Source organism: Rhizophagus irregularis, chromosome 3, assembly GCF_026210795.1.
Source record: "Rhizophagus irregularis chromosome 3, complete sequence".
Lineage (NCBI taxonomy): Eukaryota > Fungi > Glomeromycota > Glomeromycetes > Glomerales > Glomeraceae > Rhizophagus > Rhizophagus irregularis.
This window is the reverse complement of record NC_089431.1, coordinates 5,185,060-5,204,733: the sequence shown is the minus strand read 5'-3', so window position 1 is coordinate 5,204,733 and position 19,674 is coordinate 5,185,060. Positions and strand designations below refer to the sequence as shown.

At 26.6% G+C, this 19,674-nt stretch overlaps 2 protein-coding genes across 2 annotated transcripts; both read right to left on the bottom strand.

The window, feature by feature from the left end:
• Window positions 1–12,868: 12,868 nt before the first annotated feature.
• On the bottom strand, window positions 12,869–14,981 carry OCT59_021267 (uncharacterized protein; the record flags this gene model as incomplete). Its single annotated transcript, XM_066149752.1, has 3 exons — window positions 12,869–14,413; window positions 14,645–14,868; window positions 14,948–14,981. The coding sequence occupies 3 exons, from the start codon at window positions 14,979–14,981 to the stop codon at window positions 12,869–12,871; spliced, it is 1,803 nt and encodes a 600-aa protein (XP_065990627.1).
• A 2,778-nt stretch (window positions 14,982–17,759) lies between these two features.
• OCT59_021266 (uncharacterized protein) lies at window positions 17,760–19,234 on the bottom strand (the record flags this gene model as incomplete). The annotated part of the gene is made up of 2 exons (XM_066149751.1): window positions 17,760–18,897; window positions 18,978–19,234. 2 exons carry the CDS (start codon window positions 19,232–19,234, stop codon window positions 17,760–17,762), a joined length of 1,395 nt encoding a protein of 464 aa, XP_065990626.1.
• Window positions 19,235–19,674: the final 440 nt, after the last annotated feature.

Sequence of the window (19,674 nt, the reverse complement as noted above, 5' to 3'; positions counted from 1 at the left end):
CCACATTTTCGATTTTAAAGAAAAAAATTACTGTATTTATTTTTAATGAATTGAAAATAAAAAAAAACAATAACAATAAATAAAAAAGATAAATAAATTACAATGATCAAGGAGAAAGATGTTAATAAAAAAAATGAAATAACGATGGAGTAATGGAAAGTAATAGAAGAAGAAAGGGAGTAAAATAGAGTAATGAGAAGTGATAGAAACAAAAAGGAGAAATAGGATATGATGGATGATGAAAGAGAGTGATGGGAGACGAAAAGAAGTGATGGGAAGATGAAGAGAAGTGATAGGAGACGAAAAGGAATGATGGAAGACGAAGAGGAGTGATGGGAGACGAAAAGAAGTGATGGAAAATGAAGAGAAGTGATAGGAGACAAAAAGGAGTAATATGAGACAAAGAGGAGTGATGGAAGATAAAAAGGAGTGATGAGAGATGAAAAGAACTGATGAGAGACAAAAAGAAATGATGGGAAGTTAACAGGAGAGAAAGAGAAATAATGGAAAATGAAAAGATGTAATAGAAATAATGGGAGACGAATAATGAGAAGTAATATGAGGTGAAAAATGATCAGAGACAAAAAATAAAAAAAGAAGTTAGTAAGAAACGAAATATAACAGATAAGATAAAACGAAATAAAAAAAAATAAATAAAAAATAAAAAAAACATACCTTTATTAATTTTAGAACTGAAAGAACTAAAATATCTAAAAAAAAATGAAATAAAATTAGTGAAAACGAAATATGAAACAGAAACAAAATAAAAAATAATAAAAATGAGTAAGAAACGAAACGTAAAGTGAAAAACAACTAAACAACTGAACCTTAATTGCAGAACCGGAAGGAACTGAGGAAATGAACCTATACTGAAAACAAGATTCGATAAACAAATAAACATGACGCGATCATGTGGCAAATATAAGGAGTAACGTAAAGTATTTACCAAAAAAATTTACGTTCCGTACCTTATATAAGAGAAGTAACATAATAGATCATGTGACTTTACGTTACTTACTTTGCCAATTTCTGTTACTTACTTTCTATATATTCATATTGGAAGAAGTTTAATTAAAGTAAATCAGTAAATATTAAAAAGCTTGATCGTTTTTTTAGAAATGAGAGGGGATTAAGATTTGGAATTAATTTAATTAATTTATTGACTATTACTGAACGTTATTTAACGTTATATCCTTTTTTCTTACTTTAGAGTATAGCACATTTCGGCAATTATTTTACATAGAACTTTTTTTTTGGATATCTCAAGCAATGTACAATCGAGTAAATTTAAACCTCTCAAATAAATTTTGTTTTTTATATTGCGTATTGAGATATCTAAATGATATTATTCTAAGAGATATCTGATCAAACTGATGGGTTGGTGACAATTGATTTCTCATATATATCCAATAACCCCAAAAAATTTTTTCTCACACTTTTCATACGCAAAAGCTATGTCGACTAACATTGCAAGTGGTTGACCTGTTATTCCTTCATCTACAATTGAGAAAGCGAAAGGATATAATTGAAAGGGAGACTAAACAACATTGATAATCACATAGATACCTTAACAGCTCAAGAAGTCAAAGGTGAAGTTTTTCTTGACTTAATGCCCGATGGCCTTAAAGCATATGAGATACCTCCCAGAGCTTAAGCAAACTTTCTTACATGCACTTTTATATTTGTCGATAATACCGAATACTTACTTAATCTTGTGCTTTTTCTCATCGTCAAGCCGCCAAAAAACACATTCACATTATTGTAGAGCAACCCAATGCTGGTAAGTGAGTAGTAATAATTTTGGTCAACACGTTTTGACATAGACCTTTATCCTCATTTGCATTGCGCTACAATTTTAATATAGGGAACTGGTCTTTTCCTATAGTAAGGACTTTAATTGGATTCCAAGACAATCTGTATATTTTTGTTAATGACTCAAACCTGTATATCAAAGGAAAATTTGTAGTTGGAGAATATTAAAAATTGGTAGTTTTGATTCTAAAAGAAGACAGTTGTGTTTTAACCAACTCTGAATCGATTATTTAAAGAATGATCGTAACCTGGAGAAGATCCAATTGTAGTTGGATCGATCTCACCAACCGATTCCATATGAAATCTTGTTCGAAAGGAAGGTTACAACATTTCCTAGTAATGCTAAAGGTTTCAAAAAAATGGTCAACATGCCGATTGGACACTATATGGACGAAGTTCTCTACAATAAGGTGCCTGCTACAATAGTACTTGTGGCTGGTGATGCTGGCTTCAAGTCAATATTACAGACCACAGTCCAATTAGAGTTGATGGAAATATATTTTTGGGAAACAGATATAGAGTTTCAACATTATATCTACTAAAATAATATTGCTTAGAGGGTTCTGCTTGCAAATTAACTAATGCTCAATCTTTTAATTAGTTATTTTTTTAGAGATAGGTTTTAATGCTTTATTCATTCTATATGATAAATCATTTATTAATATATTTAAGCTAATCTCTGGTAATGAAATCTGAAATTAACATATGCAAGTAGGTGTAAATTGAAAAAATAAAACTATTAAGCAATAATAAGCATGACATATATCTAATAATATGGTAAAAATCAGTGGATAACATTTACTACCCAATCATTTATTTCAAAGTTAGTTTGATAAATTTTCCTTGAACATGTAACAATATAGATCAATCGTGACCTTGGGTCATGATTTCATACTTTGGCATTTTTTATTGTAAAGCATGATGCTAATTGATCAATAAGAAATAGATAAGATTCAAGCAGTTAGCTGTAGTGCAAGTGCAATCTCAAGTCTGAATAATGCTCAAGTTCAGGACTGTAAATTTCTTCTCTAAGTCTTCTACAAGAGAAAAGTAACACGCACGTGGCTGAATCTTCTGACTCTAATTCTTCAAGTGGGAAGTCCAGAAAATACATCCAAAGCTAAAAGCTAAAGTAAGTACATTCTTCCATTCAGGTAATATCATCTAACAACCGATCTCTATTTTACCTGATGACCCAGGAGAAAAGCGAAAACATATAATAAATGGTCACCTGAAATGCGAGTATGATATCAGGAAAATTACTTGAATGGTAATGCGGGCAAATTTGTCTCAAATTTTAAAAAAATATCTGAAGAATCATATTCTTCCAACGAAAATCTTCCTCCATAGATATACCTAAAATAAAGTAGTAACAATAAAATTAGAAACGCATTTATTAGAAATGGTAACAATAATATTGTCAGTTCATATATATGATTTACTTATAAAATATTTGTGTTAAAATTTCATTATTATTATTATTTTTAATAGTTAATAAAAATTCTTTTCGAATAAGGAGAACGAATTTAAAATAATCATGTGGGAGCAAAATATTATTACATCAGAGTCATTATCAACTTCAATGGTAATATCATAATATTCTTCATCATTTAAAATTTCAAATAAATTTTTTGATAATTTTGGTAAAATTTTATTATAAATCATTGTAATTTTTTAATAGAGATAAGAACGAAAAGAACTTAATTTTAAAAATTCAAACATAAGATGCGGCTTAACAGGTAATCAATGGTATATCTTGTGATATATTACCATAGCAATACAGTCTTCCTCTAATCCTTTTATTAGTTCGATGATTCGGTCATTTGGACTATTGATGAGGACAAATACTTCGTATACTTATTGAATGCTGAATGTACCAAAATTAGTTAATCTGAACATGATGTACAAAACCTATACATTCATTAAAAGTGATTTATAATTTAGGTTTTTTTTTTCAAGAATTCACATTCTCATTTATCTTACTTAAAAAATTATAATAATTGATAATAAACTTTTGTCAAAATTATCATAAAATTTTAAATGATGGCGAATATTATGATATTACAGTTGAAGTTGGTAATGACCTTGAAAAAAATATTTTGTGCTCATATATTTATCTTAAATTATCATTCCCATTATTTGCGAAGAAATTTATCAACTAATGCTAATTATTTTCAAAGAACTAAATTAGTTATTTAATTCATCACGTTTCACTTCAATTTCAGAAAACTATTAGTTATGGTAATTCAGAATGATAATCATCAAATGATCGAAATTCAAGTTTGATTAAATGGGATTTGCATAGCTTCCTTCTGATCCTAAAAGCTTTTCAAAATATGATTTCAATATACCTTAAACAATGCGTTCCTTTTATTAGATTTTATAATTTAGCTTCTTTTAGAGTATTTTTGGATAATGATAACGAACCAATAAAAAAATTAGTATCTCATACTGTTAAAGAGATTCAATCAAAAAATATTGATCAAAGATCATTACAAATTCTGAATTAATCTCAAAATGGATTGAATTTGGATTTTTTAGTTCATTATTTAGACATGGTAGGTGCCATAAGAATCAAATTCTGCAATGTAACGTAACAATTTATAAAATGAGAGATAGTAACGAAATTCTTGGAGGATATAATCCAATTAAATGAAAATTTGATGGATGTTATGGTATTACCAATGATAGCTTTATATTTTCGTCATGTAAGAATGCCATTTATATTGATTTACTGAAGGTCCATTATTTGGTAATGGAGATTTTTGAGCTATCACAAATAATCTTATGATAGAAGAAATTGAAATAAAGTTTACTTTTTTTTGGATTTAATTAGAAAATATTAGCTGTTATATATTGTATTTTAACTTATAGTAAAATCAATATTCTAAATAATATTATTATTTCAGTTGACATGATGAATTGAATACAATCTTCATTATTACAACGTTCATTTTTTCGAAACTGTACTAGTATTTTATGCTCAAATAATAAGGGCAATAAAATTAAAATATGTTATATAAATTCTATATTGTCTTTTTTTTTATTTATTTACTCAATTTATTGTTTTTCAAGATTATGCTGATTTTTATAATTTTTTTCCTAATTATTTTCTTTTGCTCTTTGGGTTTTGATCTGTTGATTGGATCAATGCTAGGTCCTTACTGTCATAGTCCTTCAGGATACCACTATTATCTTAAGTTACCCTAAGCTTGCAAAATAAAAAATGCACACCTTTTTCTTTAAATTTAGCCAGTAGAATATCTCTATTAAAGAAAATAAGATATTAGTTAACAGTGTGAATTTTTTATTTAGGATAAAGGAAGGTACATAGCTAATTCTTTATTGAGAACTAACAGACCTTTAACAACAACAAACTTAGGACAAACTTAGGAAAAAAATGATACCATGATACCCAAGCTAAGTGGTCCTTACTGTCATGGTCCTTCAGGATACCACTAATATCTTAAGTTACCCTAAGCTTGCAAAATAAAAAATACACACCTTTTCTAAATTCAGCACAGTAAAACATCATCTTTTAAAAATAGCAGTAATGATATCTATTAAAAGAAAACAAGATATTAGTTAACAGTGTGAATTTTTTATTTAGGATAAAGGAAGGTACATAGCTAGTTCTTTATTGAGAGCTAACAGACCTTTAACAACAACAAACTTAGGACTAACTTCAGAAAAAAGATGATACCATGATACCCAAGCTAAGTGGTCCTTACTGTCATGGTCCTTCATAGAGCTCCGCACGGGTCGGGTCAGGTCGGGTTACCTGGTTAACCCGAACCGAAATTTTATTCAGGTCAGGTTGGGTCGGGTAAACCGTTCTGACCCGACCTGACCCATTTGACCTGAAAGTATTCGGGTCACTTCGGGTAACTCAGGTTACCCGAAGTTTTATTATTAAATATTTCAATTAAAAAAACGTTATGTAACGTTTTTTTTTATTAATTATACAAAAAACGTCAGGTTCGACATTTTTAATTAAAAAAAAAGATTTTTTTTAATTTTTATTGAAAAAACGTCGGGTCCCGGCATTTTACTTTTGTTTTTATATATAAAAACGCCGAAACTATTTGTTTCGGCATTTTTGTTTCGATCTTAGATGTAAAAATGCCGGAATCATTAGTTCTGGCGTTTTTCATTTTGATTTTACATGTAAAAATGCCGGAATCATTAGTTCCGGCATTTTTCATATTGATTTTACATGTAAAAATGCCGAAACTGATAGTTCCGGCATTTTTTTTTCAATTTTACATGTAAAAATGCCAGAATCATTAGTTCCAGCGTTTTTCATATTGATTTTACATGTAAAAACGCCGAAACTGATAGTTTTGGTGTTTTTTTTGATTTTACATGTAAAAACGCCGAAACTGATAGTTTTGGTGTTTTTTTTGATTTTACATGTAAAAACGCCGGAATCATTAGTTCCGGCATTTTTCATTTTGATTTTACATGTAAAAACGCCGGAATCATTAGTTCCGGTGGTTTTCATATTGATTTTACATGTAAAAACGCCGAAACTGATAGTTCCGGCATTATTTTTTCAATTTTACATGTAAAAACGCCGGAATCATTAGTTCTGGCATTTTTCATTTTGATTTTACATGTAAAAACGCTGAAACTATTAGTTTCGGCGTTTTTTTTCAATTTTACATGTAAAAACGCCAGAATCATTAGTTCCAGCATTTTTCATTTTGATTTTACATAAAAACGCCGAAACTATTAGTTTCGGCGTTTTTTTTCAATTTTACATGTAAAAACGCCGGAATCATTAGTTCCGGCGTTTTTCATATTGATTTTACATGTAAAAACACCGAAACTGATAGTTTCGGCATTTTTTTTTCAATTTTACATGTAAAAACGCCGGAATCATTAGTTCCGGCATTTTTCATTTTGATTTTACATGTAAAAATGCTGAAACTATTAGTTTCAGCATTTTTTTTCAATTTTACATGTAAAAATGCTGGAATCATTAGTTCCGGCGTTTTTCCTTTTGATTTTACATGTAAAAACGCCGGAACTATTAGTTTCGGTGTTTTTAATTTATTTGACCAAAATATATGTCGGGTCAACGGGTCAGGTCGGGTACCGACTAGCACTGACCCGACCCGTGTCAGGTCATAAAATTGATGACCTGACCTGAATATTTCGGGCCAACCCGTCGGGTCACCCGATCTGTCAGGTCAGGTTGCGGAGCTCTAGTCCTTCAGGATACCACTAATATCCTAAGCTACCCTAAGCTTGCAAAATAAAAAAATACACACCTTTTCTAAATTCAGCACAGTAAAACATCATCTTTTAAAAATAGCAGTAATGATATCTATTAAAAGAAAACAAGATATTAGTTAACAGTGTGAATTTTTTATTTAGGATAAAGGAAGGTACATAGCTAATTCTTTATTGAGAACTAACAGACCTTTAACAACAACAAACTTAAGACTAACTTAGGAAAAAAGATGATACCATGATACCTAAGCTAAGTGGCCCTTACTGTCATGGTCCTTCAGGATACCACTAATATCCTAAGCTACCCTAAGCTTGCAAAATAAAAAAATACACACCTTTTCCTTTAAATTCAATTCAGTTTCTCAGCTTCTTTTAAATATTTAAATGGATAATGAAGTATTAATGATATCAAGAACAGGTATAAAGATCCTTGTATGATATAATGTGTATGAAAAGAATTAAAAAATATTATTGCAAAAATTTTTTGCATTTTGAAAAAAAAATATTTTGGAAAAAATTTACTTTTTGCATTTTGGAAAAAAATATTTTGGAATGAAAAGAATTAAAAATGTTATTGCAAAAATTAAATTTTTGCATTTTGAAAAAAAAATATTTTGGAAAAAAAAAATAAAATTACAAAAAAATTTTACAGGACTTTAAATAAAAAAAAATTTGTCCTTGCTCATTTTTAATAATTATGAGTCAATGCTGCATTTATATTTAAAAATTACTGTTAGATGATAATCTTTCTATTATTTTTCATTATTACTCAACTCATAGTTACACCAATATTTTTTATTAATGACTCATAGTTAAATGATAATCTTTATAGTTACACCAATATTTTTTCACAGTTAAATGATAATCTTTCTATCAGCTATTATTACTCATAGTTACACAAATATTTTTATTAATGACTCATAGTTAAATGATAATCTTTCTATTGTTTTTCATTATTATTTAGTTACACCAATATTTTTATTAATAACTCATAGTTAAATGATAATCTTTCTATGTATTTCATTATTACTCATAGTTATACCAATATTTTTTATTATTTTTTTACATATGATTTCTATATGAAATATACAATACTAATAAATTTGTTTTATTGTTTGTAGCAGAGACTTTTCTGAATTTTTTATTACAAAAAAATATCTAATTTATCATGAAGATAAATAAAGTAATGATGCTTCTATACCTATAATAAAATGAATGAAATAGTATTTTTATTAATGAAAAATCATTTAAAAGATTCTATAATTTCTAATCTATCAGTATGTTGAAATGTGATTATTTTAGAATCAATATTGTGTGATTAACAATATGAGGTTCTGTTATTGTTATCATTGTCCAAAAATTATTCTCGTAAGATTTTTTTTATAAGGTTTTACTTTTTTCAAAAATTCTCTGAAAGTCAAATTATGGAATCTAATTAAAAGAATACAAAGTATTTAAAGTTTTATTGATATCATCTTTTGAAAAGCTTGCATGATCAGAAAGAGGGTCTTCGGATTTTGAGCAAGTCCCAATCTAATAACTTTGTAGAAACTTTTAAAATCGAAACCAAACAGTGACCATGTCAAAAATTTTTTAAGGTCACGATTAGTTTTATATAATCACAATTTAATTTCAAAAGTCACCTGTAAGAAGTTACTGAATATTAAGGCGATCACCACCTGACTTGATCGAATAGTGCAAAATTAGTTACCAAAATTGCAACAAAATCGTAAAATGTACTATCGAAATTGTATCAAATTTATAAACAAATCGTAAATAAATAGAAAAGTATTCTTATATGTTTAAGTTATTGTTCTTTTGAAAATGTAAAGTTTTAGTAAATTATATTAGACAGCTTTGAAAAAAATGCATATAACTAAGAATAAATACACTGTAACTAACTTCTAATAGATAAATATTTGTCATTTGTAAATTGTAACCTACAATACTTACCGGTAATCTAGTATTATCCCATTAATATAAAACTTCACCCAATTGAAAATAAAGTAAATCTTATGCCATTATTAAATAAATCAAGGACTGGAAAATCAACAGCGGGTCAATTGTGGAATTGCTTGAACTTGTCCATTTCTCCATGAAGTATCCGATGTACTTCATTTAGTGTTCAAGGATAAATCATGGAAGATATTATGTAAGAAAATGGATCAACTTCGGTCCTCTATTTACCAATTTGCATGGAGATTTGCTTAACATTTTATCAAGTGAATAGATTACGAAGTCAGGTGGGTTTGCTAGTCCTCTAAACAAAAAATCAAAGAGTCAAGGCTCAAAGATCCGTTCTGGTATTCCCAAGTCAAGTTGGATTCCTACAAAATATAAATAGACATAATAAAAAGTCTCCACATATCCAAAAATTCAGTTGCCTAGGAAAAAAGAAAATATTGAAACATTAATATGACATTTCATTAAAGAAATAAATTCAAAGAAAATTCCATTATCCACCAAAATCTACGTCCAAATATCTTGTCATAAACTCATGGGTAGAAATTGTTGATCTTCGGTACAATCAGCTTGTAGAGTTGGGTGTGATTTCTTTTAATATGCTCTTAACTTGAGTTTGTTCCTTAATAAATATAATACTACTAGTATAATATCATTTATCATGACACCTAAAAAGAAAAGAGTTTAAAAGTAAGATGTTTCATTAAAAGAAATAAATCAAAGAAATATTCTGGCACCCATCAAATCCACACGTCCAAAGATCTGGTTGGTTAAAAAAAAGAGAAGAATCGAAATATTAGAAAATATTTCATTGAAAGAAATATATTAAAAAATTCCTGATTACTCACCAGAGTTCTACATGTATATGATGACAAATCCTAAAAGAAGAAGATTAGTACCAAAGACAATAAGAAAAAACAGTAAATAATTAAAAAATGCCCAAACTCACCTTCATTCCCACAAGAAAATGCCAGAACCTAAAAAAAAAGAAGTACCAAATCCTAGAAAAATGAAAAGTAGATGATTGTTAGTAACTCCATCTCAAAGTGAACTGACAAAAGGAAAAAAAATAATCCATTTGGACTCTTTTTACGTATTAGTGGTCAAACTAAATCCTACACTAATGCCATTCCAACCAGCAAAAGCACAATTTTCATTGATTTGATATCATTTTCTGGGAGCTTTGATAATAGTTAATTTTTTAAAAATAAAACCTCGAGAGAGTTTCTGAGATCTAAAAAAAGAAGCTAAAACCTACAAAAAGAATGAAAGTCAAAAGTTACTAACAAAGAGAAAAAGAAACAAAAAAAAACAAAAAAAATCTAAAATAGTGAAATATACAGAAAAAAGAAAGAAAATGAATACTCACCAGCTGACTAAAAAATAAGTAACGATTATTTATATGAGAGGAAAGAGAAAAGGGGAAAAGGAAAACAAAAAAAAAGGGAAAAAGAAATTGCGAGAGAGAGGAAAAAGTAAGAATAAAAGAGGGAGGAAAAGAATGAAAAGGGTGAAAAAAGGTTAAAAAAGGTTAAAAAGGGAAAGGGAAGACGAAAAAGAGGGAAAAGAATTGCGAGAGAGAGGAAAAAGAAAGAATAAAAAGGGAAGAAAAGAATGAAAGAAGAGTGAAAAAAGGTTAAAAAAGGTTAAAAAAGGTTAAAAAGGGAAAGGAAAGACGAAAAAGAGGAAAAGAGAAATTGCAAGAGAGAGGAAAAGGACGGCTAAAATTTTAAAAATCACGTGACACCGGAGAATGAAAGAGGAAGGGAAAGATTGAAAGAAGGGTAAAAAAAAGTTTAAAAAAGTTTAAAAAGCGACTGATGATCTTAGTTTCTTGCTTAATTTTCATTATATTGCATATATAATTTTACTGATAATAGAATTTTTTATATTTGCATTTAATTTCACGAATTTTTAACACTTCAAAAAAGAACTATTATTGAAAACTTGGCAAAAAATGTAGTCACAAGATTAGTGACAAGCACGTGACTGTTACGTTGCAAAACACGCGAAGAATATATTTCATTCATTTTGAAGATTATCATTTTGGATAAGTATAGTTAAAATTTTTTTGGAATTGAAAAATTTGGTGAATTAAAAATTTTAGTTGGTTCTTGTTTAGAAATTAAATCTTTGCAATATTTGAAGCTTTAAGAAAGAATCATTCTCAAAAACTTGCTTGATATATCAAATCAAAATTTTGTTCTATTCAAATTGCTTTATTTTTCAATCAAAATAAATTCTAAATAGTCCCATTATATTCTTCCAAAGAAGTTTTCCTTCATAGATATACCTAAATAGATGTAAATGATTTTTAAATTTATATTCATAATATTGCAATTTATAACAAGTAAATGTTGTAATTTGAATGTGTTCATCCAAAATCTTTTTCTATATCTCAGATTTTGTATAATTTTATTATTAAGAAATATGTATAAAAATGTAAAAAAACGCATATTTCTCATTCTAACAATAACAATCAACCAGAAGTACGAATTTTTTTTAACAAATAGAAAATATTACCGTGAATTTTTGCTTGTGACATATGATTTAATAAAATCTTTGCTAATTATTTCAATTTCAAGCTATTCAGAATAATATCATAATTTAGTACAATTTAATCAATTTGTCATAAAACATGTTATAAACGTTATCCCTTATTTATTATAAAATTCTTAGCCCATTTTTACGTGAATACAGTATAAAAATAATCAATGTAACTTTAAAATGTATAAATACAAGTTGGTTTCAGACTTACATTTGATATCATCGCCTTTAAAAATAATAAATGATAATAATAAAAATAATAAATAAACACTTTTCTTTGTTAAAAACATAATAGTAGTTGGTTACTGATTATGGTGAGGATGCAGGTTCAGTCGTGATAAAGTGGTCTGAGAAAAAGATCTGCTATCCCCAATTCTCCATATATATAGTAGATATGTGATTAAAAAGAAATCAATAGTAATTAAGCTAGTTACCAGGCAAGTGAATAAAAATTTTAGTATTGCACTAAGAGTTGTTATAGGAAATCTACCTATAGTAAAGTAATTCATTGTGTGGCTATCTAGCTTAAAGAAATCTGAGATGTGGGAGAAGTGCTTAGTGAAATGATGCTCGCCTAGAAAATTTTATAAAATAGAAATTATGAGTATTAATAATAAGTATGATAAACTCGCTCAGATAAAAGTTTGATAAAATTATATAAAAGTATTAACTTCATGTAATATGAAATTTAATGAAAAATAATCAAAGATTGAATAGAAATAATGCAGTGAAATATTTTTATATCAATTATAGAAAGGTATAGGGGTTGAGTAAGATTTATTATAATGAGTATTTGGAAGGATTTTTGATTATGAAATTTAATAAAATTGAATAATAGAATTGTAAATAAGAGTTATATTAGAATGACTACGAAGTTATGATGTATAAGTAATGATGTGTGAGTCTGATATAGCCAAAGTCTAAAGAGGGAAGAATTCTTATTTGTGAAATTTTAATGCTGGACATAAAAGAATTTAATTGTAAAAGGTTTGATAAATTGAGAAAATGTGAAAGAGAATCTAAATATATGAAATGTAGTAATGAAAAATTATTAGTAAAGTTAAATTATAACTTGTTTTATAATATATGAAAATATTATTAAATTTAATATTAGTATAACAAATATTATATATAAATTAATAAAATTACTTTAAAAAAACATTAAAATAATTTATATTTTTATTTTGTAATTTTATAATTTGTTATAGAATCTAAAAAGATAGAAAAATTCAGTAAATACTAAAAATTAAATATTTTAAACTTATTAATGAATAATTAGTAGTATATTAAATATATTATTAAATATACTTTAAATTTTGTTATAATTATAATTAGATATTACTTCTTCAATAGGTTTACATAAAATACGACGAAAACCAATTACTAAAATAACAAATCCTTTTAATTTATTAGGATTTGAATTAATTATTTCAATACGTTCATCAAATACTCCTGAACTAGAATAATTAGCAACTTTTCCTTTTGAAATTGTATTCATATATGATTTCAATTGACTTATACCATTATTTAGTATTTCACCTATAGTTGTCTGATTAGTCTTTTTTAATTCTTTTGACCAATATGTATATGATCTTTTTAATAAAATTTCTTCATTTTCTTTTTCAAGAATTTTATCTAAATTTTCTAATTCATTTGCACCAAATCCAACTTTTTGATTTTTTATCAAACCAATCAATGAAATATATTTTAATTCTAAGCTAATATAATTATCTCCTATTCCTTTTAAAACAAAAATATCTGAATAACCAAAGCGACCTGATCCTTTTGATTTTTTGCCATCCATTACTAATGAAAGTTCTGGAACACGATATTTTAATGGCAAAAGACTTTCAACAATTGCTTGAAGCATAGATTCATTTGCCAAAGATAAAGACATTTTTGATCTTGTTAACAGAAAAGTTTTTAAAATTTCAATAAAAGGTATAATATTACCTATAACAAGATTTTCATATGCTGAAGCAATAAGAAGTGCATCATTAACAACCTGTCTATATGTTAAATTGTTCTTATTTTGTTCTAAAGTTTGAATTTGTTTCTTCCAAGATCTATCAGTATCTTCAGTATTATCATCTCTTACTCTTTTTAATTCTCTTGTTTGTCTATCTTGAAGAATCAGATTTTTATTCCATTTTTTATTAAAAATACATTCTAATGCTTTACCTAAACTATATATTTCACTTTCAACATCATTATATGTATAACAATTGCAAAATATTAAACGAATATCATTTTCAAATTCTTCTAAACTTGTATATTGATTATTTTTTAATTTTAATTTTATAGTAAATAAATCCATTGGATGTTTTATAATCTTATTTTTAATATCTCTTTCAATATATTTATAGAATAAATTAGCATAAGATTTGTTTTCAAGTGCATGAAGTATATCATAACAAAAGGCAGTATATTGAAATTTCTTATTAGGTAAAACTGATTGTAAAGTTTCAGAATGATTTTCAACAGGAATTTTAACTGTTTTTTTTGAAAGTAATACAACTGTTTCAGCAAGTACTAGATTTTCCTTTTCATATTCCTTAATAATTTGTAAATCTGGTTGTAAAGTTTTAGAAAGACTTGAATCTTTACTTGTCTGCTTTTTTGGAAGTGATGTATATGGTTGAGAAATTTCAGTAAGTATATCTTTACTTGTCTGCTTTTTTGGAAGTGATGTATCTGGTTGAGAAATTTCAGTAAGTATTAGATTCTTTTTAATAACTTCTTGCTTCTTTTTAGTTAAATCTAATTGTAAAGTTTCAGAAATATCAAATTCTTTAATGATTTCTTGCCAGAATATTTGTAATTCTTTTATACGTTGTAAATGTTCTGTTTTTATCTGTAATAAGAAGAAATTGTTAATAGTGCACAATTTTTTATTTAGTAGTAAAGAAGGTACATAGCCAGTTCCTCCTCCAGAACAAGCAGACTTTACTAAACAACAAAGTTAGGGTGCCTGAATTGAGAGCAAGGGTTGATTACCAAACCAACGAATCCAGTAATTCTCATTAAGTGACCACGACCAGTTTTAAGAGTTACCCACACTTTGCAAAATAAAAAATAAATGCACCTTATCCTTTACTGCAACAAAAATATCTGGTTCAAATAAGTTTTTGGCTACATTTAAAAAGCGGTTGTACCAGGTAACATCAAAATTTTGCCATTTGTCCAAGTCCAATACTAATGAAGAGTTAGTTAGTGAATTTAGTGAAGAAATAATAATATCTCGGTTAAGACTCAAAAATCTATAGTAGTAAGTCTGATTTTTTGATTCAATTAAGTAAGAAACAAGAGCTAATAGTAGTTAATGAGTTAGTGAATGAACTCTTGTTAAAGTAAAGATTTAGAATTTAGAATTTAGATTTATTCTTACCATCATATCCAATATAAATTTCAGTTATATTCATGATTCATTCATTAACTTATATATATATTATATATATATATGAAATAATAATAATAAAATAATATAATAAAGTATCTGTAAAAAATGTGTATTAGAAAAAAAAAAAGCAAGTTAAAAGTTGAGAAATTGGGGATTTAAATATAAAAAAATCATATGACTCATTGACACAAAAAAAGCATTATCAAATATTCAGCTTTTGTCAGTCCAACTCATTATTACAAAAGATTATAAACTTTATATGCAATTCATGTAAGAATGAATAAAAATTGCTCACATTGCATATATAACATTTTTTCATATTAATCTAGAACAAACTAGTAAAAAAACAGTATCATGATGTATTTAACATGATGCAATCCATGTAAGAATGAATAAATATTGCTCATATTGCATAAATAGGATTGCATTTTTCATATTAATTTAGAACAAACTAGTGAAAAAATAAGTATCATGATGTATTTAACATGATGCAATCCATGTAAGAATGAATAAATATGGCTCACATTGCAGAAATATAATCATAATTTAACATTCATAAGGAAAAAAGATTTATCATTTCACACTTTATTATCAATAAATGTCTATATAGTACAGAATTTACTTTTAATTAATTAATTATGCATCAGGGTTTAAGCCTAAGGGACTCACAACCTACTACCACCTTCACTGCTTGTAATATCTTGGTCCCTATGTGAGATCAATTATATAAGTTAATTGAAATCCGATTAATAAATGAGTTGTTTAGATGAGTAATAATATAATATCACAAATTTCATCCAGTATTATTGCTAGTATAATTAATATCCTGTATACAATGTTTTAAAGATATGATTACTAGACATTTATTAATAATGAGAGAAATTTTTTGTATTAAGAGTCAATTTAAATAAGAGGATAACGTTTATAATGTGTTTTATGGTAAATTGCAAAAATGATGTTAAAAAAACATGTTTATTTTTATCAAAATTGAAATAATTAACATCAAATAATATGATACAAGTATAAATTCACAGTAATATTCATTGTCTTCGATCCTTTGTAAAAAAAAAGAATTTATACTTCTGGTTGGTTGTTATTTCTAGAATGAGAAATATGTGTTTTTATATTTTTATGCATATCGCTTAATAAAGTTTATACAAAATCTTATTTTTAAAATTAATTAAGATATTTTCAATCACAAAAATTTTTCATATTAGGATTAAAATTATACGACAAAGTCAAAATAAAATCTATCATATCAAAATATACCATATCAAAAATATTTAAAAATACATTAATATTCAAAATCCTGTTTAGCATAATTCTTACTAATTTATAAAAAAAATTCATTTTGAAAAGAAAAAAAAAGGAGTTTGCTATTTATCGCCGGCGTCACGTGATTTCTTTAATTTTGGCCGGAATTAAATGATCGACATAGAAAATGCCTTTTTGGAATCTTGTGTAACCAACTTTATCGATTTTTATGAGAAACAAAATTGCCTTTTTTGGATTGTATAACGTTACTCAAGTTTCCAAAAAGGCAATTTTGGCTGGAATTATAAAATTTAGCTGAAATTATGGGATGTGACGAATAAGGGTGACAAATAGGATTTTTCATACTAAAAAAATTCTGTCCCTAGAATACATAGTAAAAACGGAAACAAGGAGGGTGTGACGCGGGGTGACAAATTATACATTATTAAAAATCACGTGACACCGGTGATGATCGCCTCCGGCGATTCATAGCAATTTTAAAATAAATAAATAAATAAATATAAAAATAAAATAATAATACACTTAAAAGTAAACATTAAACAGGTAATTTTATAAAAAAAAGTTTTGGAAAATAATGTTTATATGAAAAAAATTATATCATGCCACCTGATAATATTGGTAATGCCAACCAAAATTTAGTTGTTAATTACCTTTAAATTATGATTTTTGTTTAAACTGTTTTCTGTACTATTATTTAACTCACTATTTGAACCTACATTAAATCATAAAAAAACCAATATTATTCATTAATTATTTTATTTATACCTTAATTAGTTTTCAATTGAGAAATATCAATTTATAAAGATTTTATTTAATATATAAAAAATTTTATTACCATCCTTGTAAATTGTTGCATTTTTCAAAAATATAGTAGTTGTTACTATTATTACTGGTCAAAATAAAAACTTTCAGTCATATGACAAATCGGCTGATCTGTCACACATTTCGGCCAAATTTTGGAAATTATTAAAATAGGCCAAATTTCAACATATATGATTTATGGTCGATTTATTGAATTATTTAATCAAATGTTATGCATTATGCATTACACATATTAAAAGTTTAAAAAAGGATCATCTTATACATCCTTTTTTAAACTTTTTTTAATTTTTTTCTTCCCCTCCCCTTTCCTTTCCTTCGTTCCCCTTCCCTGTTTCCCCTTCTTCCCTTTCTCTTCCTTCATTCTCCTTTTCCTTCCTTCCCTTTTCCTTCCTTCCCCTTCCCCCTTTCACTTTTTTTACTTTTTTTTTTATAGGTTCAGCTTTCGGGTGGGCTTTCAAAGTACAGAAACTCCAAAGATTCATAAGTACGAATTCTTTGAAGTTTATTTTATTTTTTTCTGTATTGAAGAATTTATTAATCATATTTCCATCACAAATCAATTATGTTTTTTCTTAAAAAGATTGTTTGATGACACAGAATTTTATTTAACAATATAAAGGAAATAATATATATAAAATATGAATAAAAATAAATCACTATTTTATAGAAAAAATATTAAAAATATTACAAATCAACGTCAATATTACACAATTTGAAATACTTCAAATTCTTCTATATAGGAAAGATCGAACTCTTTGAAATCTTTTTCATAGGAATTTTTTTCACAACCAATTCTTAATTTATCAGACATATCTCTATATAAATACAAGTCAATATCAAATGATGGGCCGAAAAGATTATATGTTCCATTATATATAGCTTTCTTTTCATTCTTTACATGACTTAAAACATAATTTTCGATATTATTATCTTTAAAGGAGAATATAAAACTATCTTTAGTAATGCCATATTTACCATCAAATTTCCATTCTATCGGATTATAACCTCCAAGAATTTCATTACTGTTTTTCACTTTAATAACTGTTATGGTTCGAGATAGATTACTGCAAATCTCTCGGAATTTATCAAAGCCATCATTCTGTTCACCAGCAGACTCATCACGAGATTCGCGATATAATAATTTGAATTCATATGAAGTTGTTAACTTGTCTGTAATTTTTAATTTATTAATCCATTTTGAGATTAATTCAACATGTTGATTTGAAATAATCACTGAATCGACTTTAAAATTTTTAGGCGGCCTATAATCACTATTCAAAAAGGTTTTTAATAAATCTATGTATAATTCCTTGGGAAGAATTTCTCTATAAGGAAATACATTATGTAAAAATTCTTTTGAAGTTAAATTTTGAAATTTAATATAAGGGATACATTTTTGTAAGGTATTTTTTAAGGTATTAAAATCATCTTTTGCAAAGCTTGTATAATCAGGAGGAAGTTCCGAATTTTGTGCAAGTCCCCATTTTATCACATGTTCCCAAATTTGAATTTCGCTAATTCGAAGATTATTATTTTGAATAGTCGCAATTAATAATTCTTCTTGAATTGAAGAAAAATTTGGTGAATTAAATATTTTATTTGGCTCTTTGGAAATCAAATCAATACAATATTTCCGAATTTCTAAGAAAGAATCATTTTCACAACTCATTTGATATATTAAATCAAAATGTTGTTCCACCCAATTTTCTTTATTTTCAAGCAAGAAGGTTTCTAAATAAGGTATTAATTCTTGAAGATTAAGCTCATTAACAGTAATCAAAATTTTAACAATATTTAAGATATCATATTCTTCCAATGGAATTATTCCTCCATAGATATATCTAGTAAGTAAAAATGATGATATATTAGAAATTATTTATTAAAAAACACATTGAATTTTTTAAATTAATATTTTTATTACCTTAATATTATTTGAAAAATTTCTGGTGAAATATTTGGTAAACTTATATGTGTCAAAATTTCGTCATTCTTCTTCTTATTGGTTGATAAAACTCTTCGCAAATATAGTGAACGATAATTTAAAATGATTTTATGAGCACGAAATATTTTTACGTCAGGGTCTTTGCCAACCTCAATTATAATATCATAATATTCTTCATCATCTAAAGTTTCGAGTAAATTTTGAGATAATTTTGGCAAAAGTTTATTATCAACCATTATAATTTTTAAATAAAATTGAGAAAATGAAAGAAAACAATTCGAAAATATCTATTTTTAAACTTTGTTTAATAGGCACGTGAAAATATACAATTACATGTGGCTTCACGTTCATCTGCTGATCCGTTAATTATAGCTGCGACCCGTTACCCGGGTAAAAATGGGTAATACCCGTTTTGTATCCGTTGTGTTGCACATATAACCTGGGTAATCACTGAGTTAAGATGTTAACTCTGGCCAGAATTTTAATGCCGGCCAGAATTAACAACAACTCTTATTTGATAATTTTTTTTATTTTCCAAAGTTTAGATAATATAATAAATATCTTGATTTGTATATTTATTGAGAAAAAGAATTGATATTTACCCGGTCAATACCTGGATATTACTTGAATCATATCATAAAAGGTAAATTTGTATAACGGGTAATACCCATTATGT